Source organism: Cervus canadensis, chromosome 33 (assembly GCF_019320065.1).
Source record: "Cervus canadensis isolate Bull #8, Minnesota chromosome 33, ASM1932006v1, whole genome shotgun sequence".
NCBI lineage: Eukaryota > Metazoa > Chordata > Mammalia > Artiodactyla > Cervidae > Cervus > Cervus canadensis.
In genome coordinates this window covers 1,410,147-1,421,815 of record NC_057418.1, presented here as the reverse complement: position 1 = coordinate 1,421,815, position 11,669 = coordinate 1,410,147, and the positions used below count along the sequence as shown (strand labels likewise).

At 39.6% G+C, this 11,669-nt stretch overlaps 1 protein-coding gene across 4 annotated transcripts in view; it reads right to left on the bottom strand.

Annotated features, from left to right (window-relative positions):
• Window positions 1-11,669, bottom strand: part of CEP162 (centrosomal protein 162) — a 117,701-nt gene that overhangs the window by 14,413 nt on the left and 91,619 nt on the right. For all 4 annotated transcript variants that reach the window (XM_043457062.1, XM_043457059.1, XM_043457061.1 and 1 more), the window contains one exon: window positions 1,140-1,274. In XM_043457062.1, coding sequence (XP_043312997.1) covers window positions 1,140-1,274 — 135 coding nt within the window. The remainder of the gene's footprint in view (window positions 1-1,139; window positions 1,275-11,669) is intronic.

Below are 11,669 nucleotides of genomic sequence, written 5' to 3'. Positions count from 1 at the left end.
TTGTTAATGTGGTGTATTACATTGATTGATTTTCAGATGTGAAAGAATCCTTGCATTCCTGGGATAAAGCCCACTTGGTCATGGTGTATGATTTTTTTTAATATGTTGTTGGATTCTGTTTGCTAGAATTTTGTTAAGGATTTTTGCATCTATGTTCATCAGTGATATTGGCCTGTAGTTTTCTTCTTTTGTGGCATCTTTGTCTGGTTTTGGAATTAGGGTGATGGTGGCCTCATAGAATGAGTTTGGAAGTTTACCTTCTTCTGCAATTTTCTGGAAGAGTTTGAGTAAGATAGGTGTTAGCTCTTCTCTAAATTTTTGGTAGAATTCAGCTGTGAAGCCATCTGGTCCTGGGCTTTTGTTTGCTGGAAGATTTTTGATTACACTTTCGATTTCCTTGCCTGTGATGGGTCTGTTAAGATCTTCTATTTCTTCCTGGTTCAGTTTTGGAAAGTTATACTTTTCTAAGAATTTGTCCATTTCATCCAAGTTGTCCATTTTATTGGCATAGAGCTGCTGGTAGTAGTCTCTTATGATCCTTTGTATTTCAGTTGTTTTCTGTTTTTGAAGCTACTTGGCTGATGATATTTTGGTGTGGTAGCCAAAGCAGACTGAAATACACTGTTCAAGCAAAGCTAAGCATCAGGACCAAGGCTAGTGCCTAAACACGCATCAAACCCTTCTGCTGTCTTTAATTTCCATTAATTTATCTGTGTGTAGTTATTTGTAGTAATCATAATGTTAACAGCGCTAGGCAAATGATATTTTAAATGATCACATTTCAATATAAGCCTGTACCTTACTAACATTTACTGAAATGACTTAAATACGTAACATGTTTTCCAAGAGTCCTATTCCCAGGGTAAAATGCCTATCTTTTAGGCATCCATCAATAATTAAGGACATAATACAAAAGTTGTTTCTCTATTTTTCTAAATATAAGGTAAACCAATCTTCAGGTATTTGAGAATTAGTCCTACTTTCTCTTAAAAGCTATACATTTATCTATAATAAAATCAATATATAATGAAAACACTCTGAAAGAAGTAATCTGTTAGGGATGACAAAAACATAGTAAACTGGAGGACTTAAACGTGAAGACCTGCACAAACGTGTAAAAGTATAATTTACTAATTTACCTGCTGAAGCTCCTGCTCTCTCTGCTCATGTCTCATTTCCATCTGCTTGATTTTCTTTTCTAAGACCATGAAATGTTTCATCTCCGGTGTATGATTTTCTTTGGCTTCTCTTAATTCTTCCAAGAGTTTTGTAATCTGAAGTTGAGATATGAAATAAATGGGAAATTATAAGGAAATAATTCATTTTTCACTGGCAATCATTAGAAGTAAGAACACTCACTGTATATTCTTTGTATAAAATTTCTTTAGACCAGAGACTTCTTGTTAACATCAAAGGTATCTGGAGTTGTTAAGAGTAATAGCTTTCACTTCTTCAGTCCAGAAAGTAAAGACTCATCCTAGCTCTGAACTGACCTCACATTTGAAAAGGTTCCAGGTGAGTGGACCAATTTCTCTCTCCCAGGTATGCAGGCTGGCTGTAGTGCTCAAAATTAAGTTGGGCACTTTCTTTGATGTATTCAGCCTTGCTACAAAGTATATGTTAATAGTGTGACTACTTTTTGGATTAAATAATACATTTAAAGCACACAGAGGGTTCAATAAATATGAACCCGTTTTTGTCAACTCCCTGTAATTCTATTTGTAATTCTCTTCCAGTTCTTATCATCTTACACCTTATAATAACTCACTCCACATGTGACATGCACATATGAAACAGAGATGAGTGAGCGCTGGGCTCTCTCTGTGCTGGTCGTGTCTCCGGTTCCAGAGGGCACGGTCCCTGTCCTCACAGAGAGAACAGTCTAGCACAGTACCTCCTTTCTCATGTCACGGCCCAGAGAGAAAAATGGTGAAATTTTTATGGCACCAGGGAGTGAAATGGAGGTGATATGAGGGATCTCTATATTGGACTTCATAAAACAATTAATAGCACTCTTTATACCATATAATTATGATAACCTGCAAACTGTTATCAAAAGGCAAAATAATTAACAAACAAATGAAAATGGATAACCTTGGCAGTCATGTTTTACAAGGAACCACCTAGTACCTAAAAACACCAATAATACTTAAAAAAAAAAAAGAACCAATATACTCTTCTGAAGTTAGTTTAAAAAATGTGAAAATATAAGCAAATTAAATCAGTGGCAAATCTAAATAGTTTAAATGCAGGACATCCTGGATATCACCAGTGACCAAATGAATAAACAGACTTTAATGGGGATGACTTACAGAAAGATGGGGGAGATGCTGTACATACCATGCCATGGTGATGAGTGGTGGGCAAAAAAATCATGTCTGAAAATAAAATTGTAAAAAACAAACCCCTACAAACAAAAAACTACCCCCAAAACAAAACAAGCAATGATTATTGAACTGAGAAAGTCGTCAGAAGCACTGTCATACATGTATTAGTCAAATATCACTTCATCCTCTACAAACATTTTAATGATTGAAAAATGACCAAGTTTGTTTTCAGATCACCTTTCCAGTCACCATCATCTTGTGACCACAGGTGACCCATTCTGGGTACACCAGGAGAGTTCTAGTCTAGAGGAAGGAGCAGTTGAGTGAATGACAATTCTAACATGATATGCTGCGGTGGAGAGTTGCGTGCATAGTAAGGTGGTGAGGGATTCGTAACCTGAGGAGAGGTGGCCGCAGGACTCTCAACCGAAGGCAGCTGTGTCTGAACTGAGTCTTAAAGGATAAGCAGTAATGAGTTACGGCAGCATCGTGGGCTAGGTGTTATGCTAAGGACAAATGTTAACTCAGTTGATCATTTTTATCAAAACTTATATTTGTTTATGGTCTCATTACCAAACAAAACATAAGCCCCATTTGAACTGGGATTTTGTCTTTGTTCTTCAGTTTTCCTAGCTCCTACAGCTGTGCCTAGCAGAGAGTAGGTGCTTAGCAATGACCCGTGAATCAATCAATGGAGTCACCTTTCAAAGACTAAACATTCATTTGTAAATTACATAAATTCTGAGATTTGGTTCTAGACAAAGAGTAAAGATAACGTTCTTTCATTTGTACCTCTTAAAAAGCACCTTTAAGAGTATAATTAAAGTCTTTAAAAAATTCTTTTATTTTAGTGAATATGTCCATTGGAGGCAACTGGATGCATAAGCAAAGATGCATGATCAAAAGTGTTCCCAGCTTTAAAAAACACACACCACACACACACACAATCTCAATATTGCTGGGACCAAACAACGTCCAAAATGTATATTGTCTAAAGTTCTTAGCAAATGGATATGATAAATAATCCAAACACCTCAAAAAAAAGAAAGGTGTGAGGTTAAAAAAATGCTTCCTGCTACTTGAATACTATAGAAAAACCTGGCAACAACCTGAATGTCCAATGATAGGGGACTGGTAAATAGTAAAGTAACCTTGAACCTGGAGCCAGAGGCCCTGAGTCCTATGTTGGTACTTCGGTTATGGCCTGGTAACCTCAGGTTACTTTAGCCACCTGATGAGAGAACCAACTCATTGGAAAAGACCCTGATGCTGGGAAAGACTGAGGGCAAGAGGAGAAGGGGATGACAGAGGATGAGATGGCTGGAGGGCATCACAGACTCAATGGATGTGACCTTGAGCAAGCTGAGGAAGACGGTGAAGGACAGGGAGGCCTGGCATGCTGCTGTTTGTGGGTCACCAAGAGTCTGCCATGACTGAGGGAACCACCACCACCTCAGGTAAGTTATTTCACTTTTCTCACCGTCAGTTTCTTTGTATATAACGTGGGAATAATCGTACCTACTCTTTTGGGTTATTGTGAGAACCACACAGAACACTTAATACAGTGCCTAGTATATAGGAAACCCTTAATAAGCAGTAACTATCATTATTACAATTTTGTCTCCTATTATAAAGTGTAGATTTAAGTAAATATTTAGCCATACAGTGATCATGAGCCACCCCTGGTACTGTGGATACAGGCTAGGAAATAGCTTCACTTAGGTATGGAAATCAAACCCAAAATCCCGCCCAACTGTGTTCAGTCAATGACATCCCTCTTGCCCCAACTTCAGAGCTCAGGCACTGGCCCTGCCCAAAAATACACCCTGAAAGCAAGCCCCACACAGCCAAGGACACGACCAGCAGGCACACCCAGAAACCCAAGCTGAGCTGACCAGTGAAGAACCATCTCTGCCAGAGTAAACCTGACTCAAATGCACAGATAATCAATGAGGGAGTCAAGGATCACAAAAAAATCAGGGTAAATATGACACCATCAAAGGAACCTAAAAAGGTCCTTTGAACTATGTTGAAAAAACAGAAATTACTCAGTTTTTTCTTATGGCTCTATGAAACTGCTTTAAAAACAAGCAGTCAGGAATAGGACAGGGAGACCACTTTCTCCCCCACAAATTCATCCAAAGAACATTTGAACGCAAACTACACAAAACAACTTCTGATCTCTAGCAGAGGACATCAGACACCCAGAAAAGCAGCCCATTGTCTTCAAAAGGAGGTAGGACAAAATATTAAAGATAAAAAGAGAGACAAAAGAGTTAGGGATGGAGATCCGTCCAGGAAGGGAGACTATTTAGTAGAGGAAGTTTCCAAACAACAGGAAACCCTCGCACTGGCGGGTCTGGGGGAAGTTTTCGAATCTCAGAGGGCATCCTAACTGGGAGGAAAAATAAATAAAACCCACAGATTACATGCCTAAAAGCAACTCCCAGCAGAAAAGTACCCCAGACACTCGCATCCGTCACCAGCAAGTGGGGGCTGAACAGAGAGGAGCCGGCAGCATTGCTTAGGGTAAGGACTGGACCCGAATGCCCTGGGGGCAATCGGAGGGAGCTAACGTGAGATAGCAACTTAAACTGTGGGATAGCAAGAGAGAGAGAGAAAATTAACCTGTGAAAAGCCCTAACCTAAGGCACAGCTGGCCCGTTCCCAGAACAAAAGAACTGAGCAATACTAGAGAAGAGCTAGCCGGCTGCGGACTGGCCTATCCTCCGCCGGAGGCAGGAGGTGGGCGCCAGCCAGAGCCAGAAAGGGACAAACGCAGCCCCAGAGATGGCATCCCCTACCAAACTGCAAACAGGCTTCCAGTTTCTAACCAAAGACTTCCTGAGATTCTGGATGGTTGACATCAGCTGGGAGGGACGCATCCAGAGATCAGCTCTCCAGAAGAGACACAAGATGCACCGGACCGGTGCGCCCGGACACTGAGGCTGGGACCAGGGAGGGGAGAAGGCGCACCGCACCTGGGGAGAGTGCGCTTGTCAAGCTCCTGGCTGCCTGAGCTGCTCGGGCGGGGAAGGCACAAAACGCAGGCCCAACCGAGTCTGGACCTTTGTGGAGTACCCGAGAACTTGATCCTGAGCGGCTTAGGCCTGGGAAGTGCACGCAACTCAGGACCCGCTCCCTGGAGAGCAGCCTGGAGCCTGAGCAGTGTAGACGGGGAAAGCACACGCGCCGTGAGCGGGGCAAACCCAGTGTGGCCGGAACACGGTGAGTGCTCCCCACACGCGCCAGCGACATTTGTCTGCAGCGCCCCTCCCTCCCCGCAGCGCGACTGAACAAGCGAACCTGAACAAGAGACCACCTCTGCCCGCCTGTGTCAGGGCGGAAATTAGACACTGAAGAGACCTGCAAACAGAAGCCAAAGAAACAAAGGGAACCACTTCAGAAGTGACCGCTGCAACAGATTAAAATCCCTGTAGTTAACACCGACTACACCGGAAGGGGCCTGTAGATATCGAGAGGTGTAAGCTGGAACAAGGAGCTATCTGAAACTGAACCAAACCCACACTGCCCGCAACAGCTCCAGAGAAGTTCCTAGATATATTTTTACTATTATTATTTTTTAATTAAAAATTTTTTTCTTTTCTTTTTTTTAAAGTCCTCTATTACTCCTCTATTACTCCCTAATTTTCATTTTTGTAACCCACTATAACCTTGCAAAAAAAAAAAAAGGACCCTATTTTTAAAGCAAACTTCATACATATTTCTTAAACTTTTTGTTTTTTTTTTTTTTAATATTGTATTTTTAAGAACCTAACCTCTACTCTAGATTTTTAACCTTTGTTTTTCAGTATCTGATATCAATTTTGGACATTTAAGAATCCAATCTTCAGTACCCATTTTTACTCAGGAGTGTGATTACTGGTTTGATTACTCACTCCCCCTTTTGACTCTCCTTTTTCTCTCCCAGATCACTCTACTTCCTCCCTCCCCCTTCTCTTCTCAATCCAATTCTGTGATTCTCTGTGGGTGTTCTGGACCGCAGAGAACACTTAGGGAACAGAGTACCGCCTAGATCGGTCTCTCTCCTCTTGAGTCCCCCCTTTTTCTCCTGCTGCTCACCTCTATCTCCTTCCTCCCTCTCCTCTTCTTCATGTAACTCTGTGAACCTCTCTGGGTGTCCCTCACTGTGGAGAATCTTTTCACCATTAACCTAGAAGTTTTAATATCAGTGTTGTATGGATGGAGAAGTCCTGAGGCTAATGGAAGAATAAGACTGAAATCCAGAGGCAGGAGGCTTAAGCCCAAAACCTGAGAACACCAGAGAAGTCCTAACTACAGGGAACATTAAGTAATAAGAGATCGTCCAAAAGCCTCCATACCTACACTGAAACCAACCACCACCCAAGAGCCAATAAGTTCCAGAGCAAGACATACCACACAAATTCTCCAGCAATGCAGGAACACAGCCCTGAGTGTCAACATACAGGCTGCCCAAAGTCACACCAAACCCATAGACCCATCTCAAAACTCATTACTGGACACTCCATTGCACTCCAGAGAGAAGAAATCCAGTCCCACTCACCAGAACACCGACACAAGCTTCCCTAACCAGGAAGCCTTGACAAGCCAATCATCCAACCCCACCCACTGGGTGAAACCTCCACAATAAAAAGGAATCACAGACCTCCAGAATACAGAAAGCCCACTCCAGACACAGCAATCTAAACAAGATGAAAAGGCAGAGAAATACCCAACAGGTAAAGGAACATGAAAAATGCCCACCAAGTCAAACAAAAGAGGAGGAGATAGGGAATCTATCTGAAAGAGAATCTAGAATAATGATAATAAAAATGATCCAAATCTTGAAAACAAAATGGAGTTACAGATAAACAGCCTGGAGACAAGGATTGAGAAGATGCAAGAAATGTTTAACAAGGACCTAGAAGAAATAAAAAAGAGTCAATTAAAAATGAATAATGCAATAAATGAGATAAAAAACACTCTGGAGGGAACCAACAGTAGAATGAAGAAGGCAGAAGATAGGATAAGTGAGGTAGAAGATAAAATGGTGGAAATAAATGAAGCAGAGAGGAAAAAAGAAAAAAGAATCAAAAGAAATGAGGACAACCTCAGGGACCTCTGGGACAATGTGAAATTCCCCAATATTCAAATCATAGGAGTCCCAGAAGAAGAAGACAAAAAGAAAGGCCATGAGAAAATACTCGAGGAGATAATAGCTGAAAACTTCCCTAAAATGGGGAAGGAAATAGTCACACAAGTCCAAGAAACCCAGAGAGTCCCAAACAGGATAAACCCAAGGCGAAACACCCCAAGACACATATTAATCAAATTAACAAAGATCAAACACAAAGAACAAATATTAAAAGCAGCAAGGGAGAAACAACAAATAACACACAAAGGGATTCCCATAAGGATAATAGCTGATCTATCAATAGAAACCCTCCAGGCCAGAAGGGAATGGCAGGACATACTGAAAGTAATGAAAGAGAATAACTTACAACCCAGATTACTGTACCCAGCAAGGATCTCATTCAGATATGAAGGAGAATTCAAAAGCTTTACAGACAAGCAAAAGCTGAGAGAATTCAGCACCACCAAACCAGCTCTTCAACAAATGCTGAAGGATCTTCTCTAGACAGGAAACACAGAAAGGTTGTATAAATGCGAACCCAAAAAACAAAGCAAATGGCAACGGGACCATACCTATCAATAATTACCTTAAATGTAAATGGGCTGAATACCCCAACCAAAAGACAAAGGCTGGCTGAATGGATACAAAAACAAGACCCCTATATATGCTGTCTACAAGAGACCCACCTCAAAACAAGGGACACATACAGACTGAAAGTGAAGGGCTGGAAAAAAATACTTCATGCAAATGGAGACCAAAAGAAAGCAGGAGTTGCAATACTCATATCAGATAAAATAGACTTTAAAATAAAGGCTGTGAAAAGAGACAAAGGACACTACATAATGATCAAAGGATAATTCCAAGAAGAAGATATAACAATTATAAATATATATGCTCCCAATATAGGATCACCGCAATACGTGAGGCAAATGCTAACAAGAATGAAAGGGGAAATTAACAATAACACAATAATAGTGGGAGACTTTAATACCCCACTCACACCTTTGGATAGATCGACTAAACAGAAAATTAACAAGGAAACCCAAACTTTAAATAACGCAATGGACCAGCTAGACCTAATTGATAGGACATTTCACCCCCAAAACAATCAATTTCACCTTTTTCTCAAGTGCACACGGAAGCTTCTCCAGAACAGATCACATCCTGGGCCATAAATCAAGCCTTGCAAATTCAAAAAAACTGAAATCATTCCAGTCATCTTTTCTGACCACAATGCAGTAAGATTAGATCTCAATTACAGGAAAAAAACTATTAAAAATTAAAACATATGGAGGATAAATAACACACTTCTGAATAACCAACAAATCATAGAAGAAATCAAAAAAGAAATCAAAATATGCATAGAAACAAATGAAAATGAAAACATGACAACCCAAATCCTATGGGACACTGTAAAAGCAGTGCTAAGGGGAAGGTTCATAGCATTACAGGCTTACATCAAGAAACAAGAAAAAAAGTCAAATAAATAACCTAACTCTACACCTAAAGCAACTAGAGAAGGAAGAAATGAAGAACCCCAGGGTTAGTAGAAGGAAAGAAATCTTAAAAATTAGGGCAGAAATAAATGCAAAAGAAACTAAAGAGACCATAGCAAAAATCAACAAAGCTAAAAGCTGGTTTTTTGAAAAGATAAACAAAATTGACAAATCGTTAGCCAGACTCATCAAGAAACAAAGGGAGAAAAACCAAATCAACAAAATTAGAAATGAAAATGGAGAGATCACAACAGACAACACTGAAATACAAAGGATCATAAGAGACTACTACCAGCAGCTATATGCCAATAAAATGGAAAACTTGGAAGAAATGGACAAATTGTTAGAAAAGTATAACTTTCCAAAACTGAACCAGGAAGAAAGAGAAGATCTTAACAGACTCTCATCAAGCACGGAAATCGAAACTGTAATCAGAAATCATCAAGCAAACAAAAGCCCAGGACCAGATGGCTTCACAGCTGAATTCTACCAAAAATTTAGAGAAGAGTTAACATCTATCTCACGCAAACTCTCCCAGAAAATTTCAGAAGAAGGTAAACTTCCAAACTCATTCTATGAGGCCACCATCACCCTAATACCAAAACCAGACAAAGATGCCACAAAAAAAGAAAACTACAGGCCAATATCACTGATGAACATAGATGCAAAAATCCTTAACAAAATTCTAGCAAACAGAATCCAACAACATATTAAAAAGATCATACATCATAACCAAGTGGGCTTTATCCCAGGAATGCAAGGATTCTTTAATATCTGCAAATCAATCAATGTAATACATCACATTAACAAATTGAAAGATAAACACCACATGATTATCTCAATAGATACAGAAAAAGCCTTTGACAAAATTCAACATCCATTTATGATAGAAACTCTCCAGAAAGCAGGAATAGAAGGAACATACCTCAACACAATAAAAGCTATATATGACAAACCCACAACAAACATTATCCTCAATGTAGAAAAATTGAAAGCATTTCCCCTAAAGTCAGGAACAAGACAAGGGTGCCCACTCTCATCACTACTATTCAACATAGTTTTGGAAGTTTTGGCCACAGCAGTCAGAGCAGAAAAAGAAATAAAAGGAATCCAGATAGGAAAAGAAGAAGTAAAACTCTGTTTGCAGATGACATGATCCTCTACATAGAAAACCCTAAAGACTCTACCAGAAAATTACTAGAGTCAATCAATGAATATAGTAAAGTTGCAGGATATAAAATTAACACACAGAAATCCCTTGCATTCCTATACACTAACAATGAGAAAACAGAAAGAGAAATTAAGGAAACAATACCATTCACCATTGCAACAAAAAGAATAAAATACTTAGGAGTACATCTACCTAAAGAAACAAAAGACCTATACATAGAAAACTATAAAACACTGATGAAAGAAATCAAAGAGGACACAAATAGATGGAGAAATATACCGTGTTCATGGATTGCAAGAATCAATATTGTGAAAATGACTATACTACCCAAAGCAATCTATAGATTCAATGCAATCCCTATCAAGCTATAGTTCTTCACAGAACTAGAACAAATAATTTCACAATTTGTATGGAAATACAAAAAACCTCAAATAGCCAAAGCAATCTTGAGAAAGAAGAATGGAACTGGAGGAATCAACCTGCCTGACTTTAGGCTCTACTACAAAGCCACAGTCATCAAGACAGTGTGGTACTGGCACAAAGACAGAAATACAGATCAATGGAACAAAATAGAAAGCCCAGAGATAAATCCACATACATATGGACACCTTATCTTCGACAAAGGAGTCAAGAATACACAATGGAAAAAAGACAACCTCTTTAGCAAGTGGTGCTGGGGAAACTGGTCAACCACCTGTAAAAGAATGAAACTGGAACACTTTCTAACACCATATACAAAAATAAACTCAAAATGGATTAAAGATCTAAATGTAAGACCAGAAACTATAAGACTCCTAGAGGAGAACATAGGCAAAACACTCTCCGACATAAATCACAGCAAGATCCTCTATGACCCACCTCCCAGAATATTGGAAATAAAAGCAAAAATATACAAATGGGACCTAATTAAACTTAAAAGCTTTTGCACAGCAAAGGAAACTATAAGCAAGGTGAAAAGACAGCCCTCAGATTCGGAGAAAATAATAGCAAAATGAAGCAACAGACAAAGGATTCATCTCAAAAATATACAAGCAACTCCTGCAGCTCAATTCCAGAAAAATAAATGACCCAATCAAAAAATGGGTCAAAGATCTAAACAGACATTTCTCCAAAGAAGACATACAGATGGCTAACAAACACATGAAAAGATGCTCAACATCACTCATTATCAGAGAAATGCAAATCAAAACCACAATGAGGTACCATTACACGCCAGTCAGGATGGCTGCTATCCAAAAGTCTACAAGCAAGAAATGCTGGAGAGGGTGTGGAGAAAAGGGAACCCTCTTACACTGTTGGTGGGAATGCAAACTAGTACAGCCACTATGGAGAACAGTGTGGAGATTTCTTAAAAACTGGAAATAGAACTGCCATATGACCCAGCAATCCCACTTCTGGGCATACACACTGAGGAAACCAGATCTGAAAGAGACACATGCACCCCAATGTTCATCGCAGCACTGTTTATAATAGCCAGGACATGGAAGCAACCTAGATGCCCATCAGCAGACGAATGGATAAGGAAGCTGTGGTACATATACACCATGGAATATTACTCA